At 42.3% G+C, this 19,632-nt stretch overlaps 1 protein-coding gene and 1 non-coding gene across 4 annotated transcripts in view; one reads left to right on the top strand and one right to left on the bottom strand.

The window, feature by feature from the left end:
• The window catches only part of rhbdf1b (rhomboid 5 homolog 1b (Drosophila)), a 39,935-nt gene extending 30,985 nt beyond the window's left edge, over window positions 1-8,950 (top strand). For 2 of the 3 annotated variants that reach the window (XM_087845355.1, XM_087845354.1), the window contains 14 exons: window positions 127-249; window positions 507-649; window positions 736-990; window positions 1,068-1,179; window positions 1,273-1,347; window positions 3,535-3,696; window positions 4,081-4,181; window positions 4,374-4,437; window positions 5,808-5,902; window positions 6,049-6,124; window positions 6,460-6,560; window positions 6,714-6,867; window positions 6,971-7,194; window positions 7,993-8,950. In XM_087845355.1, the coding sequence (XP_087701481.1) occupies window positions 127-249; window positions 507-649; window positions 736-990; window positions 1,068-1,179; window positions 1,273-1,347; window positions 3,535-3,696; window positions 4,081-4,181; window positions 4,374-4,437; window positions 5,808-5,902; window positions 6,049-6,124; window positions 6,460-6,560; window positions 6,714-6,867; window positions 6,971-7,194; window positions 7,993-8,188 (1,881 nt within the window). In that variant the 3' untranslated portion in view covers window positions 8,189-8,950. Of the gene's footprint in view, window positions 1-126; window positions 250-506; window positions 650-735; window positions 991-1,067; window positions 1,348-3,534; window positions 3,697-4,080; window positions 4,182-4,373; window positions 4,438-5,807; window positions 5,903-6,048; window positions 6,125-6,459; window positions 6,561-6,713; window positions 6,868-6,970; window positions 7,195-7,992 lie in introns of all 3 variants that reach the window. The other variant, XM_087845353.1, reaches the window with a different exon arrangement.
• trnai-uau (transfer RNA isoleucine (anticodon UAU)) lies at window positions 6,227-6,320 on the bottom strand. Its single transcript has 2 exons — window positions 6,283-6,320; window positions 6,227-6,262 (listed from the first exon to the last, which is right to left on the bottom strand). It is a non-coding gene; the product is annotated as a tRNA-Ile (tRNA).
• Window positions 8,951-19,632: the final 10,682 nt, after the last annotated feature.

Raw genomic sequence — 19,632 nt, 5'->3', positions numbered from 1 at the left:
ATAGAAACCAGCTCTCATTTCGCAATGATAAAGTAATACCTTTATTATTAAGGTGCTTTTGTCGATGTGATTTAGAAAATTTCCTCCATCTTTGTTTGAATTGTCGTGTTTATGATCGTTTCTCAGGGCCGGACGTTAGGCGAGAGCACCGCTGGGCGGTGCCGCAGACGGAGTTTCATGCCTCCTAGTTTCTTCGAAGATGACACTGCGGATTTCCCCGATGAACTAGATACTTCTTTCTTCACCAGAGTGAGCAGTGGACACACTCTCCCAAAGCGACTTTTAGTCACTGTGACATTCATTTGAATTCACAGATTGATAAAGCTTGCATTTTTTCGTTCAGTATAAGAACTTCCTGCAGCATAATTTTCAGTTCTGCAGTCTTCTGCAATCTTCTGAATGCGATAGCCCGCAGAGACTTTATGTAGCAAAAGCATGTGTGCTTATTTCTGTGAAATAAATTAAAAATACTGTCTACGGTGTATTTATGAGATGAGTCTTTGCAGGAAGGCCTGCAGGATGAGTTGTCCAGCTATGCTGACGAGGTTTTTGAGACTCCATCGGAGGCTGCCCTCAAACAGCTAGATGAGAGCGAGCTCACGGGAAGCGCTCTGGATAGGAATGAACTAGAGAGGAGTCATCTCATGATGTAGGTCTCCACCGTATCCTTCACATGCACACAAAAAAATGAAAGGAGCTGCAATCCCTTACAATGCTTCCTCCTCCCCGATTCAGGCCTTTAGAGCGAGGGTGGCGGAAGGCAAAATCCGGCTCTGCGGTCCAACCCAAAGTCCGCCTGAAACAGGAGGTGGTGAGCGTCAACAGCCATCAGCAGCGAGGGCAAAGAATTGTGGTTCCGGTTAAGAAGCTTTTTGCCAGAGAGAAGAGACCGTACGGGCTGGGCATAGTCGGACGTCTCACTAACCGGTCGTATCGCAAACGCATAGACAGCTACGTCAAGCGGCAGATTGAAGACATGGATGATCACAGGTGAGATGGGATGTGGCTGTTTAGAAATGTTTAAATGCAAAAAGTAAACAATGCATTAACAATGCTTCCCTCTCCAGGCCTTTTTTTACCTACTGGATCACCTGCGTCCACCTGCTCATTACCATTCTGGCTGTCACCATTTACGGTATTGCCCCTATCGGCTTCTCGCAACACGAAACTGTCGACTCGGTAAGTAAACTGTTCGACTTTTATAAGAGTTCAATGCTGCTTTGTTACAAATTTTTGAATATTAAAAATTTATATTTTTTTTTCATTTTTGAGGTGCTGAGGAACAAGGGGGTTTACGAAAACGTGAAGTTTGTGCAACAGCAAAACTTCTGGGTGGGTCCGAGCTCTGTAAGTACTTCCAGTCTTTTATCCACCGCCTTTCACACTACTAAAAATCCCAGGCGAGTTTGAATCTCAGTGACCTCTGCCTCAAGGTCAGAGGTCAGAAGTCGAGTCTTCTAAAAATCTTGTGAATGCGATAATTAAAGAACAAAGTGATGTAGAATTGAAAGAGGCTGTACGCCCTCTTTAACCATAAGTGTGTATAATCTGCTCATGCATTCATGAACACTTGTTGCATTAGCTACTAATACACACAAATATCATATAAATATAATGTATAAATAGTACAATAAAGCAATGGAAAAATGGTTAAGTGTTAGTTAAAAGTTAAATGATTCAAACGCATGTCGAAATTACAGTGGGGCAAAAAAGTATTTAGTCAGCCACCGATTGTGCAAGTTCCCCCACTTAAAATGATGACAGAGGTCAGTAATTTGCACCAGAGGTACACTTCAACTGTGAGAGACAGAATGTGAAAAAAAAATCCATGAATTCACATGGTAGGATTTGTAAAGAATTTATTCGTAAATCAGGGTGGAAAATAAGTATTTGGTCACCTCAAACAAGGAAAATCCCTGGCTCTCACAGACCTGTAACGTCTTCTGTAAGAAGCTTTTCTGTCCCCCACTCATTACCTGTATGAATGGCACCTGTTTGACCTCATCATCTGTATAAAAGACACCTGTCCACAGCCTCAACCAGTCAGACTCCAAACTCCGCCATGGCCAAGACCAAAGAGCTTTCGAAGGACACCAGGAAAAGAATTGTAGACCTGCACCAGACTGGGAAGAGTGAATCTACAATAGGCAAGCAGCTTGGTGTGAAAAAATCAACTGTGGGAGCAATCATCAGGAAATGGAAGACATACAAGACCACTGATAATCTCCCTCGATCTGGGGCTCCACGCAAGATCTCATCCCGTGGGGTCAAAATGATCATGAGAACGGTGAGCAAAGATCCCAGAACCACACGGGGGGACCTGGTGAATGACCTGCAGAGAGCTGGGACCAAAGTAACAAAGGTCACCATCAGTAACACACTACAACGGCAGGGAATCAAATCCCGCAGTGCCAGACGTGTTCCGCTGCTGAAGCCAGTGCATGTCCAGGCCCGTCTGAAGTTTGCCAGAGAGCACATGGATGATACAGCAGAGGATTGGGAGAATGTCATGTGGTCAGATGAAACCAAAGTAGAACTTTTTGGTATAAACTCAACTCGTCGTGTTTGGAGGAAAAAGAATACTGAGTTGCATCCCAAGAACACCATACCTACTGTGAAGCATGGGGGTGGAAACATCATGCTATGGGGCTGTTTTTCTGCCAAGGGGACAGGACGACTGATCCGTGTTAAGGACAGAATGAATGGGGCCAAGTATCGTGAGATTTTGAGCCAAAACCTCCTTCCATCAGTGAGAACTTTGAAGATGAAACGAGGCTGGGTCTTCCAACATGACAATGATCCAAAACACACCGCCCGGGCAACAAAGGAGTGGCTCCGTAAGAAGCATTTGAAAGTCCTGGAGTGGCCTAGCCAGTCTCCAGACCTCAACCCCATAGAAAATCTGTGGCGGGAGTTGAAAGTCCATGTTGCTCGGCGACAGCCCCAAAACATCACTGCTCTTGAGAAGATCTGCATGGAGGAATGGGCCAAAATACCAGCTACTGTGTGTGCAAACCTGGTAAAGACCTATAGTAAACGTTTGACCTCTGTTATTGCCAACAAAGGTTATGTTACAAAGTATTGAGTTGTATTTTTGTTATTGACCAAATACTTATTTTCCACCCTGATTTACGAATAAATTCTTTACAAATCCTACCATGTGAATTCATGGATTTTTTTTTTCACATTCTGTCTCTCACAGTTGAAGTGTACCTCTGGTGCAAATTACTGACCTCTGTCATCATTTTAAGTGGGGGAACTTGCACAATCGGTGGCTGACTAAATACTTTTTTGCCCCACTGTAAATGCATGTAGGATTTTTGACTAAATAAAGGAATAAATGGTTGAAATATACATTTTCTGTTGTAGTAGGATTTAAACACACCAGGTTCCATATTTAAATCAATCACACAATGTTCAGTTGAAATGAATGCACAAATGTATTTGTTTGTTTTCTGTGGCTGGTGTCTTGAAAGACTTATTTTGACAGAGGCGTAGTGTTAGTGTTGTCACGTCATCTCTTCTTCGCCACAGGAAGCGCTGATTCACCTGGGAGCCAAGTTTTCCCCGTGCATGCGTCAGGATGAAGAGATCCACAAGCTGATCCAGGAGAAGCGAGCACTAGAGAGAGAATCGGGCTGCTGTGTGAGGAATGATCGCTCCGGCTGCCTGCAGACTCTACAGGAGGAGTGTTCGGTCGGTGACACCAGCTTAGATTTGAAAGAGTCTCAGCACCGACCACGACCTGATTATTTCAGGCACACTATGATTTTATTGAAACTTGTGCTTAGAAAACGATACCTTACTGATGCTACGCAGAACTTGGCTGGTAGGGCAGGTCACCTACCAATTGATGGTTTGATCCCTGTCTGCTCCAGTCTGCATGCTAAATATTTTTGGGAAAGATATTCCCCCAAGTTGCTCTCTGATGCTGTTGGAGAAAACAGTGAATGAAGCAAGTTGTGTAAAGCAAGTTGTGTAAAGCACTTTCAGTACTCAGATAGTGCTATACAAGAACCAGTCCATTGACGTATAGTGTCAGTGCATTCTGAATATACATGGCATGTCTTTGCTCTGCAGAGCACACTGGCAGTGTGGGTGAAGTGGCCTCAGCACCCCAGCGCTCCTTCTTTGAACAGTGAACTCCGGCAACATGGTGCCGTTTGCCATCAGGACCCCAGGTAACATGATTATCATTCTTCAGCTTTAATAGAAAACAATTTTGGATGAAGGACTCATAACTTAAGACAAGAGCAACAGTCTGCTGGACAGACTTTGTTTTTATCCATGTGTGGGCTGAGCTGTTGGAGCCGACTTACCCTGCTGGAAGACGTCAGTGTTCACTCTTAGTTCTTGTACTTTTGATTTTGCAGAATCTGTCTGGAGCCAGCCTCTGTTTCACCGCATGAGTGGCCGGATGACATCACTTCTTGGCCTGTAAGCGCACTAACATGTTAACAGTTTAACCTCACAACATCCACAGGGTTAGATTAAGGGTTTGGTTTTATATAAAACAAATGCTGAACAGGCCACTGTTTGGAAACTAGGAGATACATTTCCACTGAAGTCTTTAAGCATTTTTCAGTGTTACAGCTAAAATTCGTAACCAAAGCCAAACCCTACCCCTAACTCCAGATGGGCCAAGTGTTCATCTGATACTATTATTTATCAACGAGTAGATACATGGATCAGGTAGCAATGATTCTGTTTCTAAGCCAGTCATATACCAAAAGGCTAAGATGTCTGATTATACAACTGTAGCTCAGTACAACTGTACTGCAAGAGAGTCAAGAGAGTCTCTAAAGACTAATGTAATATTGCATTTAAGTGGTTTGGTTCAAGTCAATGTGAGGCAAACAGTTGTCTCCTTGTTCTCCTTGTGTGTGTTTTTTTGTTTCTAAACTGTTGTAACTGTAATCCGATGAGTCAAAGGAGCTTGCAAAGAAAAGCGTCTGGACTTCTTTAAGTTACTTGAAGACGTTTCACCTCTCATCCAAGAAGCTTCTTCAGTTCTAAGGTCAAATGGTGGAGAGTCCCAGATATAAACCTGGTGGGAGTGTCCCCCCACAGAGGGACAAAAGGACCCCCTGATGATCCTCTAATCACCTGAGCCAAGGTGTGAAACTGGGTGTGGGTCCCAATCAGCCAGAGTTTCGGATGAGTTCATTGTGAAACCTGGCCCCACCACCAGCGAATTCCTGAGGTCAGATGGCCCAGGATGTGAGTGGGTGTTAAGGCGTCTGGGAAGGGAACTCAAAACTGGATTATAGATGGCAGAGAGTTGGTGTCGTAAACCACCGCATCTGTTCAAAGATGGTCGCTCACAGTTGACATAGATGGCTTCTTTCACTCCTCTTTCAAACCATCTGTCCTCTCTGTCCAAAATGTGAACATTGGCATCCTTGAAAGAGTGTCCTTTATCCTTAAGATGCAGATGGACAGCTGAGTCTTGTCCTGTGGAGGTGGCTCTTCTGTGTTGTGCCATGCGCTTGTGAAGTGGCTGTTTGGTCTCTCCAATGTAGAGGTCTGGGCATTCCTCGCTGCACTGTACAGCATATACCACATTGTTAAGTCTGTGTTTTGGAGTTTTGTCTTTCGGGTGAACCAGTTTTTGTCTGAGCGTGTTGCTGGGTCTTCCTTAGAACTGAAGAAGCTTCTCGGATGAGAGGTGAAACGTCTTCAAGTAACTTAAAGAAGTCCAGACGCTTTTCTTTGCAAGCTCCTTTGACTACGATCACCTGGATGACTGAGAACCTTCACAGACATGTAATCCGATGAGAAACTTTCACTGTGGTTTTGATCTGTAGGTTTGCACAAGGTTCAACTCTGGGAATCACACTAACCTCCCCCACATTGATTGCACCATCACAGGCCGGCCCTGCTGCATCGGAACCAAAGGACGGTGAGGATCGGGATCACTTATTTACAACACATCTTTATGGTGCAGTGAAAAAAGGAACTGATCCACCTTTTGATTACATAATAAATGTGTTTGAATAAAAGATTAGTACTCTGATCTCTACTTAAAAACCTGAATTCGTGTTGCAGGTGTGAAATAACTTCTAGAGAGTACTGTGATTTTATGCATGGCTACTTCCATGAGGAGGCTACTCTCTGCTCACAGGTAGGACAAACAGCACGCACACACCTTTACCTGCATGTTTAAAAACAGTGGCTAGTGTAAATTTGCTCCTTTAAGTGAGAGCCTGGTGATTTAAAACATTGTTGCTCCAGGTGAGGCTCGAACTCACAACCTCGGCATTGCTCTGCAGGTTACTGTCGTATAAGTACCGCGCGCTGACCGATTGCGCCACTGGAGCCTGCAGTGCACAATGCAACAGAATGGACTGTGGACTGCATTCACCTCTGGCATGTTCCACCATAAGGTGGCAGCAGAGCATCACTGACTGTTGTAGCCGTAACCCTGACTGATTGTATTGTTGTTTTCATTGGTCGCAGGTGGCCTGCATGGACGATGTCTGCGGTTTGCTGCCTTTCCTCAACCCAGAGGTCCCTGATCAGTTCTCTCGGCTCTGGTTGTCCCTGTTTCTTCATGCTGGGTGACTGCACTCTTCCTTTCTCTCTTCAGTATTTAAAGCAGCCATGAAGATGTTAAATTATGGGAAAAACTTAGTTGCCTGAATACTTCAGTGAAATTGTGCATGCATTTGTGGAATGTTAAGGATAACTGGTTGCCTGTCTTGTCCCTGCAGAATTCTGCACTGCTTGGTTTCGGTGTTGTTCCAGATGACGGTGCTGAGGGATATAGAGAAGTTGGCTGGCTGGCTCAGAATCTCTATTATCTACATGCTCAGTGGCATCACTGGCAACCTGGCCTCTGCCATCTTCCTGCCCTATAGAGCAGAGGTACAAGCTGATGTTGATGTTACCAAAAAACATCATAGTTATACATTGTTTTCATTTAGTCGATCTGTGTGCGATCTATAGGTGCCTGTCTTTTTCCTTGCAGGTGGGTCCTGCTGGCAGCCAGTTCGGCATCCTGGCTTGTCTTTTTGTGGAGCTGTTTCAGAGCTGGCAGATCCTCGAGCGACCGTGGCGAGCGTTTGCTAAGCTGTTGGCCATCTCTGTGTTCTTCTTCTCTTTCGGTTTGCTTCCCTGGATCGACAACTTTGCCCACATCTGTGGTTTCGTTTCCGGATTCTTCCTGTCCTTTGCCTTCCTCCCATACATCAGGTAAGTGATTATTGCTCTGTGTGCTTTTCTATCCAGGCTTTACTGCATTGGCAGTACATTCGAGGCTATTTTGATGCTAAGAAATGAAGCAGCTGCTAATCAGATGCTTTCTAGGTGGTATTACATGGTAGGTCAAAATGTGACTGCACTTTTATGTGTGTTCAGTCCAGTTCTTGTGTAGCTCTTATAGCTAGCATACCTCAGTGTTGTCTGATGGAGTAGAGGGATTAACTGAAGGGCCAGATGCATCTCTTAAACGCTTTCATCTACTGTTTATCTGCTTCTACTACTTCTCCTTTCCTCTTTTCTTTTATCTTTTCTATGTTTTTTAAGACAGGCTGCTAGTAACAAAGTGCCTAAAGATACAGTTTAAAACAGATTCTGAATACGAGTGAAAAAGCAGTCAGTGTCCAAAGAAAAGCTTTGAAAGACCTTCAGAAAGCCTGGAGGACTATTGCTGAAGGAAGGTCTGACTCCTTGGAAGCAAAATATAAAGAAATGAAAGGAATGGTTCACATGTTGTGGAAATTGAAGAGACTGAAAACTGTTGCCACTTTATATTTAAAGCTAAATTAAGCTGGCGCTAGTTAGCTTAGCTTAGCATTCACTTGGCTTACCTCTAGATTCTTTATTCTTTCCTTTGACTGAACGTTTCCTCAGTCTGACCTCCGTCTATATGCAGTTTTCACTCCCTTTATGTCTTTCATGATTTAAGAGGTTTGATGCGAAACAATGACAGTTCTCTGAGGGAAGTAATGATGTCACTGTTGTTTTGTTGTTGTTTTTTTCACCCACCAGTTTCGGCCGTTCCGATATGTACCGAAAGCGAGTCCAAATCTGCGTCTTCCTGCTGATCTTCCTGGGTCTGTTCTCCGCTCTGGCCGTTCTCTTCTACATCTACCCCGTGAAGTGCGACTGGTGCGAGTACCTCACCTGCATCCCCATCACAGACAAGTTCTGCGAGAAGTACGACCTAAACGCACACCTCCTCTGACTGTTAGTCCTTGGAGTCCAAGCTGATGTCCACTGATAAGATAGGATGTGTGAAATGGTGCTTGGTAGCACTTACGACTCATAAAACCATCAGTATTTCTAGATTTTGTACGGACTGGTGAATTCCAGATGTATTTTTTCAATATACAAAACATCATGCATGAAAGCCTTTAGGAGTTTGACTGAATATATCAATATGCATGGAAACAAGGAGAACAATGGACTAATAACTGATCTGTGTGTGACTGATGTTGTCCTGGGCTAATCAATGTCCACTTGCACTGGCCAGTAACGGTACACCTTAGTGGCCATATGGAAGTTTTATTTGGTACTTTTTACCCAGCAGTCACAGCTTCCTGGACGCTCTGCCGTGAACTCTAAGGACACGAGGCTCTAAATTCATCAGCGTGCCTTACTGATACAGCACAGCCTCTGACTTTAATGTCTGTGGAAACTGCTTTCAGACACAAATCATGTCAAATATGTTTTTTACTTCAGTATTTGGAGGCTGGAATGCCATTTTTGTTTATTTGTTTACCACTCTGGAAACCACAGCCTTTAAAGCACTCCAGTCACAAATGGATGTTCTGTTTTTTTAATATTCACCTCTTTTTTTATATATATATATATATGTTTTCAAAAAACAACAACAAAAACAGGTGGGTTCATGCGCTCAATTGTAGAAAGCTGTTAAAAGGTGAATTTGTGTATGTGTGTGTGTTTTATTAAAAGTGGTGGCGTTTTAGCTACCTGGCAATGAACACAAGAGGACAAAATCCGTGACTGTGTGTTGTCTGTTCTCAGATAGCCAGAGACTGATGCTTAAACTCACAACCTCAGCATTGCTTCATAAGTTAGTACTCCACGCTACCAGACTGCACCACTGGAGCCCACTGTGTCTGTGGTTTTTGTCATGAATGACTGTGTCTCGCACAGATCTTTTAGACCAGGGGGTGGGGAACTCCAGGCCTCGAGGGCCGGTGTCCTGCAGGTTTTAGATGTGTCCTTGATCCAACACAGCTGATTTAAATGGCTAAATGACCTCCTCAACATGTCTTGAAGTTCTCCAGAGGCCTGGTAATGAACTAATCATTTGATTCAGGTGTGTTGACCCAGGGTGCGATCTAAAACCTGCAGGACTCCAGCCGTTGAAGCCTGGAGTTCCCCCTCCCCATTTTAGACCACGGTTGACAACCAGGGGCAGAACTGGCCTGGAAAAGACTCCAATCTGGTCCGCTGAATGGCTTTGGAAAAGCCGCATTTTTGCCCCATCCCCACCACCACAGCTGCTCATATTGCACCACAGTAATCAAGTAATATAAACAATAAAATAACAAAAAAGTTCCTGTTTTTTCACTACTGACTATGTAAATGTATATTTATTTACAACAAATACACAAAAAAGGCCATTTTCTGTGAGTTAACACAGAAACTTTGTTTTATAATTACAGGACAGTCTGGCCAATGAGCTACCAGATCATTTTCTGTCATTTTGCACATTTATTTCTTAACTTTGAAGTTGTGTTTTTAATACATTAACATCATTAATCACTCACACAGAATTCAAAGACACTTTTTTTTTTGTTTCAGTGAATATAGATATTTTACTTTATGTTACTGCTAACAGAAGTGATTCTTTTTAAAATTCTGAGTATGGTATATCATAATGAAATTGGCATATAAACTGACCTTTTCGGTTTGTCAGATAATCAGTAACCCTCTCTTGGGCACGCAGAAAGAATCAAATCAGATGTGATGCCTTGTGAGTGCAATAACGTAAGCCGACAATGATAATAGTGCCCTTTTACACTGAAACTATAAACACCATTAAATACTGATGGCTAATTTCTTAACACTGGTCAGAGCCGGACAAATAGAAGTCTTGCTGCGTTTGGGGAACGGCCAATAGATGGCAAACCGAGACCAATAACTTACAGGTTGGGGTGCAACATGACCGCCGCTGAGGGTGCGAAGCTCAAATTACAGCAATGCTGTTGTGGTGTTTTCGGGGATTTGAATGTCATTAATTCAAGCAGAAGGTTTATCAGCGTGCAGAGCGCTTATTGCGGCCCCTGATGCTCACCGCGTGTTGCACCGATGGGCTTGTTGACGCCGACGTTTTCTTCCTCCTCTCTTTGAGCGCGCACGGACACACGCACATGCTGGCGTTTGCATGCACATACACACGTGTGATTGCTCTGGCATTCATTAAGTCTTGTCTGTAATTGACTCTAAATAAGTGCGCACTTATGCTAGAGAGGAGCTGAGAGGACAAACGGCACAAACACAGACAACACTGATCTGCATACACAATGGAGCAGAAGTCGTCTTTGTACGACTAGCTGGAGTTGACTTTGGTGTTGTGATAATTGTTGTCCTATTCTCTTAATATTATTAATATGCAATTGGGTCAGGAATGCAGGATTAATTAATTGACAATTAATTAATTGATCTAAAAATCTCATATTTGATCAAAATCCGGCTTGATTAGCTGCTTTAAGCCAGTTCTGCAAGCATGAAAGAAAAAACAGTAATGCTTCATAATACAGCCTGTGCAAGGGTGTAATTCCCCAGTAATTAAATGGACTTTAAATTGAATTGTAATTATAAGAAACAAACAAATAATAATTATATATGAATGCATAAAAAAAAAGAAAGTTCCCCACTCCTGCGCATTATCTTTACTGTTCCTACGACTGCGCTCTTCTGGACCGAGATCTTGGATGTTCCGGGGATCTGGAGACACTGGCCCAGTTTGGGGTTTCTGCCCCGACTGCTGCGATTACCACTGAGACCACTGTTGCCTTCACCCTCCACCCTATTTCCCCAGCTTCTCCTCTTCCTTCTTCCTGATCTTGCTGTCACTTTCTATCACTATCACTTGGTTTGTCTGTCTGTATCTAGAAGTTCCACGGGATCTTTGCTTGGTTATGGTCAACCTAGGGTGGTTGACCATAACCAAGCAAAGATCCCGTGGAACTTCTAGGGCCATCTTCCATTTTGACTCCCATTTTCCCCTTTACTATGCCAGCCACTTGGTTCTGGTGTTCCATGTATGCCCTGCTTCTAGCCTCTTGCTCCCTGCTGTTATGTGCTGGATAGTCTCAGGGGTATCTTTGCACACCCTGTATCTGGAGACCTGCCTGGTGTGGTGTCCTGGTTCCTCAACAACTGAGCCGGTATAGCTTCAGTTATGTGTCTCTCAATCATACCCCAAAGTAAGCTTGAGTAGCATGAAGGACTTAGCCAGGGGACAGTTACTGGAGGCATGCCGTGGTCAGGATTCAAACCCCAAACCTATTGTTCCAAAGGCTGTTTTTTGTTTGTTTGTTGTTTTGTAATCACCAGCAGATTGTGTTAACTTGCAGTGTTTTTTTTTTTTAATTAATTTGATTATACGTTGATCAAGTCGAGACTGCCAGTAACCGAGTTGAGATTTTTATACGTAGCATTTAAGTGAAATAAAACTTTAGCACTATAAGTAGATAAAAAATCACTGAACTGCTTTGTTTGCACACTTTCTACAGTTGGAACTGTTTGGACTCTTTGCATGGTGGCACAGTGGGTGGATAAATGGGTAACACTGTTGCCTCACACGAAGAAGGCGCCTAGTTCAACCTCCTTTTTCTCTATGGGCTTATTTAAATTTCATAAACTAAAACTTTGTGGTGATTTGTGATTTTATACTATAAGACGTCTCCTATGATCTCCTTTTTCTGTGTTGTGTCTATGCTGTATGGTTGAGCAACTAATAGTGACAAGTTAATGACCCTGCGTACAATTCCTGAAAAATAATCTCATTCTGTCATCTACTGGCTGCTTGGTGTAATTAAGGCAGCACCCAAAGCCATTACCCCCCCCGCCCAACAACAACCACCACCCTGCCCACCTCCCCATCCCAACCTCACCACTCAGACTCCTCAGAGGAAATTATCTCTCCCTTCTCACGACCCCCCCGCCCCCGCAAAACACGCACACACACTTCTGCACCTATCCCTTCTCCAATCCAACCCCTGTCACGTCCACCTCCTCCTCCACCTCATGCTCATTTCATGCCTCCCTTTTTCCATCACTCATTCATCATTTGGTTTTTCTAGTCCATCCATCCATTTTGCACACCCCCACCCCTCAAACTCTCCATCAAGGCTCCCATAGAGATGGTAATGTAACATGAAGAGGGTGGTATCTGCGACCCATTGATCAGCATCAAACGAGACACATTTAGATACCCCTTCGGTGCTCCCTGAACCTCCCCCCACCTCCTCTTCCTCCACCTCCTTGTGTAGTGTCGTAATGGTTGGTTGGTTTTTCGGGCCTGATAGGAGTAAATTAAACTTATGTCACTTGCAGGTAAGATAGATAGATAGATAGATAGATAGATAGATAGATAGATAGATAGATAGATAGATAGATAGATAGATAGATGTAACTACTGCGTGGAAAGATGACCCTGAAATGGGACCCTGACAGCTGGCCAACAGGTGGCAACTGACAGACCCTCTCTCTTCATTGTGCCTGGAACACATAATAATACACACAGACTCCTCCGACTCAGCACCCTGGCCATCAGGTGAAGGAGTCTACTAAGTGGGCAAGGGAGGGGTGGCTGTATTTATATGTGTGCGTGTGTGTGTGTGTGTGTGAGAGAGAGAGAGAGAGAGGTGGGGGAGGTGTACCTGTACCGCAGGGCTTGCACACACCTGGCTGATGATCCCACCTATGTCAGAGCTGATGGAGAGTAATGTTATAGCACCCTCCCCCAACATGGTCCCATACACCACCTGGACTAATGCTGAAAAACCTTCTCCCGCTAGTGTGTGTGTGTGTGTGTGTGTGTGTGTGTGTGTGTGTATTCACTGTAAATCTTTATCTAGTAGCTGCTTAATCTGCGAGCTTCACAAACATCAAGCACGTGCAGGTTATAAGACAATCTCTGCTCTCTGAAACTGTAAGATGTGTATCCACAGTGACATTTTTGTACTAATGTTCCAGCTTGTCTATTTGCAACTATAGCTGTAGCTCATTTGCATTTCTTTAAAGCTTGGATCCATTATGGCTCAGTCACACCAGAGCAAAAATAAGATAGCAAACTCCTTGCAACTAGAAAAAAACTGATGATTGCTTGATGATTGGCAACACGCTGCGGTCGGTCAGCCTACGCTGCTAAGTGCAACTCATATGCAGCGTGTCTGTTTGCAATAGGTTGCCATCTGGTTGCATTTTGGTTACATTTCTGCATAAAAGCTAGGTTGCAGAGCACCTATGTGATGTCACCAATCTTGGAAAAATATTTGAATTTCTGCTTCAAATCAATGAGGTTCTGAATGGACTCTGAATATGAGTTAGTTCATGCAAATTTCTGTGCCTGCTCTTTGCCAATGTATCACATTTAATTGCCGTATCATCACAGACTGCATATAATTGCCGACTTGACCCCATTCAGTTGCAAACTCATAGCAGGCTGATAGCAAATGATTGTTTTATTGCCATCTTGATACACTCAAGATGAGGGTGGCAACTGACTGCGAGTGGTCACAGACCTTCCAAACAAGTAGTCATGCACATATATGTGCGTGCGTGTGTCTGCGTGTGTCTGTGTGTGTGTGTGTCTGTGTGTGTCTTGTTTCATGTTTTCCATGAAATTGTGGGCTGGGTTTGACATTAGTTTCTTAATGGACTTTGTTATATGCAACATTATCTTGTTGATAGTTGTGCCAAATAATATCAAAGTGGTGCAACACCGTCCACACACACGCGCACACACACGAACACACACACACACACACCTCTCTGTCATCTCCAGAGGACAATCCTCCCCTTCTATGCCATGTGTCCTCCAGCCGCCCTGAAGACTTGCTCTTATCCTGCACTCATGGGCTCACAGTCACTAATTACACACACACTCACATACACACACAAACAAACAAACACTCACACATAGGTGCACCGACATGCACGTACCTCATTAGTGATCACTCTGACAATGCTCTCTCCCTCTCCTCTCCTCCTCTCTCAGACTCTCTCCGATGGTTAGTAATTCTCTTTCTTCTCCTCGCTCTGCGTGTCCATGTTTTTGTGACCACCCACCCCCTCCTTCCTGTGCTCCCCCCTGTGTGTAGGTTACGTCTCACTGGATTCATTTTCATGGAATTGTTATGTGATGTTCACACAGTACACACGGGAGGAGGGGAAAGAGAAGAGAACGTTCAAAAGCAAAATAGAAAAGCGTGCTAAAATTAACCGTGCACTAAGTGGGCTGACATGAAGTCATCAGTGGGTGCTCCTCAAGGAACTTTATTAGGACCCCTATTATTTAGGTTATATGTTGTAATATTCCACAACTGAACTGTGACAAAAAAATAACAATAACACTTACACTGTAACACACATTGCATCAGAGGAATTACATTACATATACACAGCTACATTCTGAACCAAACATCATTTGTAACCCGATGATGCTTTCTATCCACACTGTGAAGAAAGTTATAACAAATTTCTAGTAACAATATCCCCTTGTTGCATGCTGCAGCATTGTTAAACTTTTCTTTTCCACTTATGTTTATAGAGTAACTGATATACTAGTAGCATATACCAAATGCCTCTGAACAGCAAGTCCCTTCCCAAAAATGAAAGCAAAGCTCAAAGCGTATTAAGAGAGCGTGGTCATCTGCAAGTGCACACTCTTGCAAATATAAAGAAAGTGATTTAGGGCTGCATCTCTAGTTTGTTGCAGCACACCCCTATAGTGCTGAGCAGCTGTAAATGGAGTCCAGACTTCATGCGCTAACATTGGTTTTGATGCTTTAGATAGGTAAGTGGTGCATTGTCTTTCTAAAGTAACAAACAATTTCTTGGAATTGTTAGTCTGCTTACCGATTGATTCTGCTTATTGGTTCTTGCACTTGCACTACAATCAGCTGATTTGAGTTCTTGTGCCAGAGGAGGAAAGCAGTGCTGCAGTCTACGGTGTGGATAGGGACATGACTTTTATTTTTATTGCACAAAAGGATGAGAGCGCAATGCTAAAGTGCAAACTGCACCCAGGACAGAAACAACTGCATTATGCTGCTAACACAACTTTGGCTCTTTGCAAGCATCTGCGCAGAAAGCATGCAGACACTAAGCTAGGCATGTTATGTGATGTTACAGCTGAGTGAATGTCCAGCAAACAGACCTGGAAATAATTGAGTAACGTACTGAATTACTTTTAAGAAAAGTGTTCTGTGTAATGTGTGTAATACATCTATTTTTTTAGAGTAATGACACCAGCAACCTCCAGGAACCAGTGTCCCTCAGTTAGGAAATCCATATTTTTCTCCAACAACAGGTGGCCGTTTCAGATCTCAAGCAATATGGACATGATGTCAAGTGAGAATCCTATAGGCGGTCACTTTAGAGGCAAAAAGGGAAGAAGAGGACAAGGACTAAGATTTCTGCCAAGAGGCAGAAACACCGTTGGTAGCTTCTTGGAAACACAAATCCACCATGGGATCATTGCCCAAACCCAGAATGCAAAGCCAGGTCTCTGAGCTGGTCTCTGTGAACACCCAACATCTAACCCAGTTGTCTCCTGCAGACTCTGATGCAAATTTTAAATGTGCAGCAACTATTTCACTGCCTCTGTCCATAAGTGCAAAAACTACTTAGACAGACATGGTTTACACAGTTGAGTTAACAGCTGTGAAGCAACAGTGAGAACGGCTATGGAAAGGTTAACATAGCAGCTTGACCTGTTCTGTCCTGGTTTAAATATTAACAAGACAATAGAAATGATTTGAAGCCAATGTGCAGCCCATTAACACAGTTTTTTCATCAGTAAATAAAATAGTACATTTGCAAAATAAAATTTAGAGAAATTCAGTACTAACATCAGTGTATTACATATAGGATGGATGCTATGGAAGCAATAATTATACCAGCAGTCCCTTTTCAAACGAATCTTAAAAGCTATAAATAAAAGGATGGATCTATATCATCATATTCAATTCACCTATTTAATATATTTGTTCTTCTTACTAAAAAAAACCCTCTAATAGTTCATACAAACTTTTCATTAAACTGCAGTTTGGAATCAACGCTGAGCTGCAAGAAAGAAAGCCAGCCAATCTGTGACTCAGCTGTTTAACCACGTCCTCTTCTTTTTCCTTATTTTGCTTTTTATGCAAAGATTTGTGCTTGTGTTTGCCAAACAAACAAAAAAAACAATGCTGAAGTGTGTATACATGTAAAGTGCTGTTCTGTCATTGTGCCGTTAAATTTGATCTGCCCAGCAATTGTAAACTGAAATTTGTAGTATTACGCCAACAATGGACTGTGTACAAGGGAGGTGAAGGGTGGTCAGGGTGGAGTAAAGCATCAGGGGGGATTTGTGACAGAAGCATAGCAGCAAGAGTGAAAGAGAAGGTTTACAAGATGGTATATTAGAGGGACAACTCGGGTTGAGCGGTTTGGAGACTAAATTACACTGAAAAACAAATTGTAATATAAAAGTAGTTTACTGTGTATTTCACAGTTTTGTACTGTTTTTCTAGAATATCATTAAATTCACATAAATAGACTGTGATCTTACATTTCAAATGTAAATTAACGTAAAATCACTGTAAATGTAATAAAACATAATTATCTTGTTTTTTAAATGTATTTGCCTGTACATATGCATATTTAGATTGTTAAAATACATTCACAAATGCATCATAATTTCACAAATATTTGTCCGTTATTTGAAAGATTGAACTGTTAAATGTAATGGAAAAATATATAAAATGATTCGTATAAACTTTTTTTTACATCAAATAATTATTATTATCATTGTTATTTAGGGTGATCGTGGCTCAAGAGTTGGCAGTTTGCCTTGCAATCAGAAGGATGCGGTTTGAGGACACTCTCGGTCGTTGTGTCCTTGGGCAAGACACTTCACCTACCACCTACTGGTGATGGCCAGAGGGGAATTATAAAGTGCTTTGAGGGTCTCATAAAGCACTATATGAATGCAAGCCATTATTATTTAAACCAACTGTTAACTGTATATTTCTGTACATTTAAGTATTATTATTCATATTGCTGCATTCATTGACCTTGTTTATAGGTAATTTCATTGTTTAATCACATTAAATTGTTCCTAATTTAATGTTTAAAAGCACTTGAAAAAGGCAAAATCCCATGGAAAATTAGGGCAACAAACTGTATTGTCATTACTGAAAATAACCATATTTTTATGAGAAAGTTATTTTCTGTTATTTTATGGTATTATTTTGGCGCTCCAGCTGCTGGAATATTACTGTTTTTTAGGATTTTGGTGTAGAGGGGCAAAGCTGAGATGGTTTGGACATGTGCAGAGGAGGGATAGTGGATATACTGGACAAAGAATAGTCAATATAGAGAAAATGGGAAGACCTCAGAGGAAGTTGTGGGATGTAGTGGAGGAAGACATGTGGACCGTTGGCGCTAGGGATGCTAGGGATAAGGTGAAATTGAGGCAGAAGATCTGCAGTGTCCAGAACAAAGACATAATGGTCCACCACTGGTTTTAAGTTTATTTTAGGAAACATAACCTCCACTAAGAAAAGAGGAGGCATCCATGATATGATGGAATATCATCCATGATATGATGGAACAACAGATATGATAATGGTAGAGGACTAAAAGCTGAATTGGATGTGGGTTGCAAAGCGGCCTGCACAGGTGCTGTAACTGCTATGAGATTTGCCAGACATATGTACAGAAGGGTATCAGCTGAGCCTTCAGCTGATGTGGGCAGGAACTGAGATCAGCTGACATGGTAGGATTTGCTAACTAACCAAACAAACCAAATGCTCAATTTCTGGAAAATTTGAATAAATGAATGAATAAGGGAGCTACTAGATCCCTGTCTTGGATATAAAAAGTAAATCTATTTCTAAATAGTGCCCCGGACTTTAACAAAGTACCTTAAAGTTATTGCAGAGATATCATTACTATATCCTTACTATCTAGTATGTCACAGGCTTGAATGATGTGACAGTGCCAAGTATCCACTAAAGCACTGCGTAGTTCTGTGAGGTGAATGAGAATGGCAACAGCCTGTCACATTTCCACTAATATACGCAGTCATTACAGACATCAGGAATGTGGCTCTCCCACATCGCACTTCTCTTATTGTTCTTAATGAAACGGTTTGGTTACCCCGCTCGTTTCATTCTGTTCCAATTGGTTAGCACTGGGTCAATAGCTGTGCGAGGCTAAGAGGAAGGGGCCATTGTGTCCAGTGTAAGACAAGCAGGAATAATCATTGAACAAGGCAAGCCTGGACCTGCCCGGACTGAGGAGCAGCTGCTGGCTGTTACCAGTCAGTCACGATGGTGTTATGGGGCCATTACGACTCAGCATATGTGAAGGATATGGACACGTGGTGAAAGTAAAACCAGTGCAGCTGGTATTCTTGATCCAAACAAAACTTGAGCATTTTAATTGTTTCGTTCTCTAAGTGACTGCTTTGCAAACATTTTGCACACAAAGCACGCCATCATCATACCTGCGTAAAAAACCATCTGTACCATCTGACATGTCCTCAGTTCTTCTTTTGATTGTGGTACTTGAAGGAACTAAGCACATCACAGTCCATCACTTGGGCTTGAGGCCACTTGTTCACATCCTATGCCCTTCCTGATTTCTTAATTTTTGGCATATTTGTCACACTTACATGTTTCAGATCATCAAGCGAGTTTTAATATTAATCAAACATAACCAGAGTAAATGCAAAATGCAGTTTTTAAATGATGATTTTTTTTTTATTAAGTCATTTACTACACCTGTACCTGTCAATAAATAAAGTTTTCACAGGGGGGATAAGACTGGGCTAATTTTAACAGTGTATAGCTTACATTTATGAAATTTGACAGAAATTACATCGTTATTGAACTACTGATGCTATTCTTCCCTTTTCAAATGGAAAAGTCTCTTTTTTTAAACTTGTTTTATCAGTTTTAATCTTTTAACTTTATGCATCAAGTAAAAAATAAATTATATGGACCATTCTCTGACTTGAAGAAATTAGTTTTAACACTTAAACCTATTTTCTGCACATTCCAGCACATAAAATAAAATATTTTTTGTGTTTACACTCACTCTTTCAAATAGATGCAAGTAAAACACAGCAGAAAATAAATAAAATCAAAGACTAGCGGTCCTTTTGCTCTATTTTCAGGTGTAAAGCAGGAGTGGGGTAGGCGGAGGTGTGCCCTGGTGCAGGTGTATGGCAGCGGTCAATGTAAGAATCCACAAGTTTCTCTGTAAATTTCCCATTACGTCGTTGCGCACTCGGTGCTTGTTTAGGGGGTTTTTTTCGCTGTAAAAATAAGTTTTCTTTCCACGCACAATGGACACTAATGTTTTTGTCACTTTTTATGGAATCAAACTCAAAGTAAGGTCAGTACTTCCATGCTTTAAACGCTGCACGCTCATACT

The sequence above is a fragment of the Neolamprologus brichardi genome, chromosome 8 (genome assembly GCF_056152115.1).
Source record: "Neolamprologus brichardi isolate AB-2024 chromosome 8, ASM5615211v1, whole genome shotgun sequence".
NCBI lineage: Eukaryota > Metazoa > Chordata > Actinopteri > Cichliformes > Cichlidae > Neolamprologus > Neolamprologus brichardi.
The sequence above is the reverse complement of the archived record's forward strand: the minus strand, read 5'-3'. Positions and strand labels throughout refer to the sequence as shown.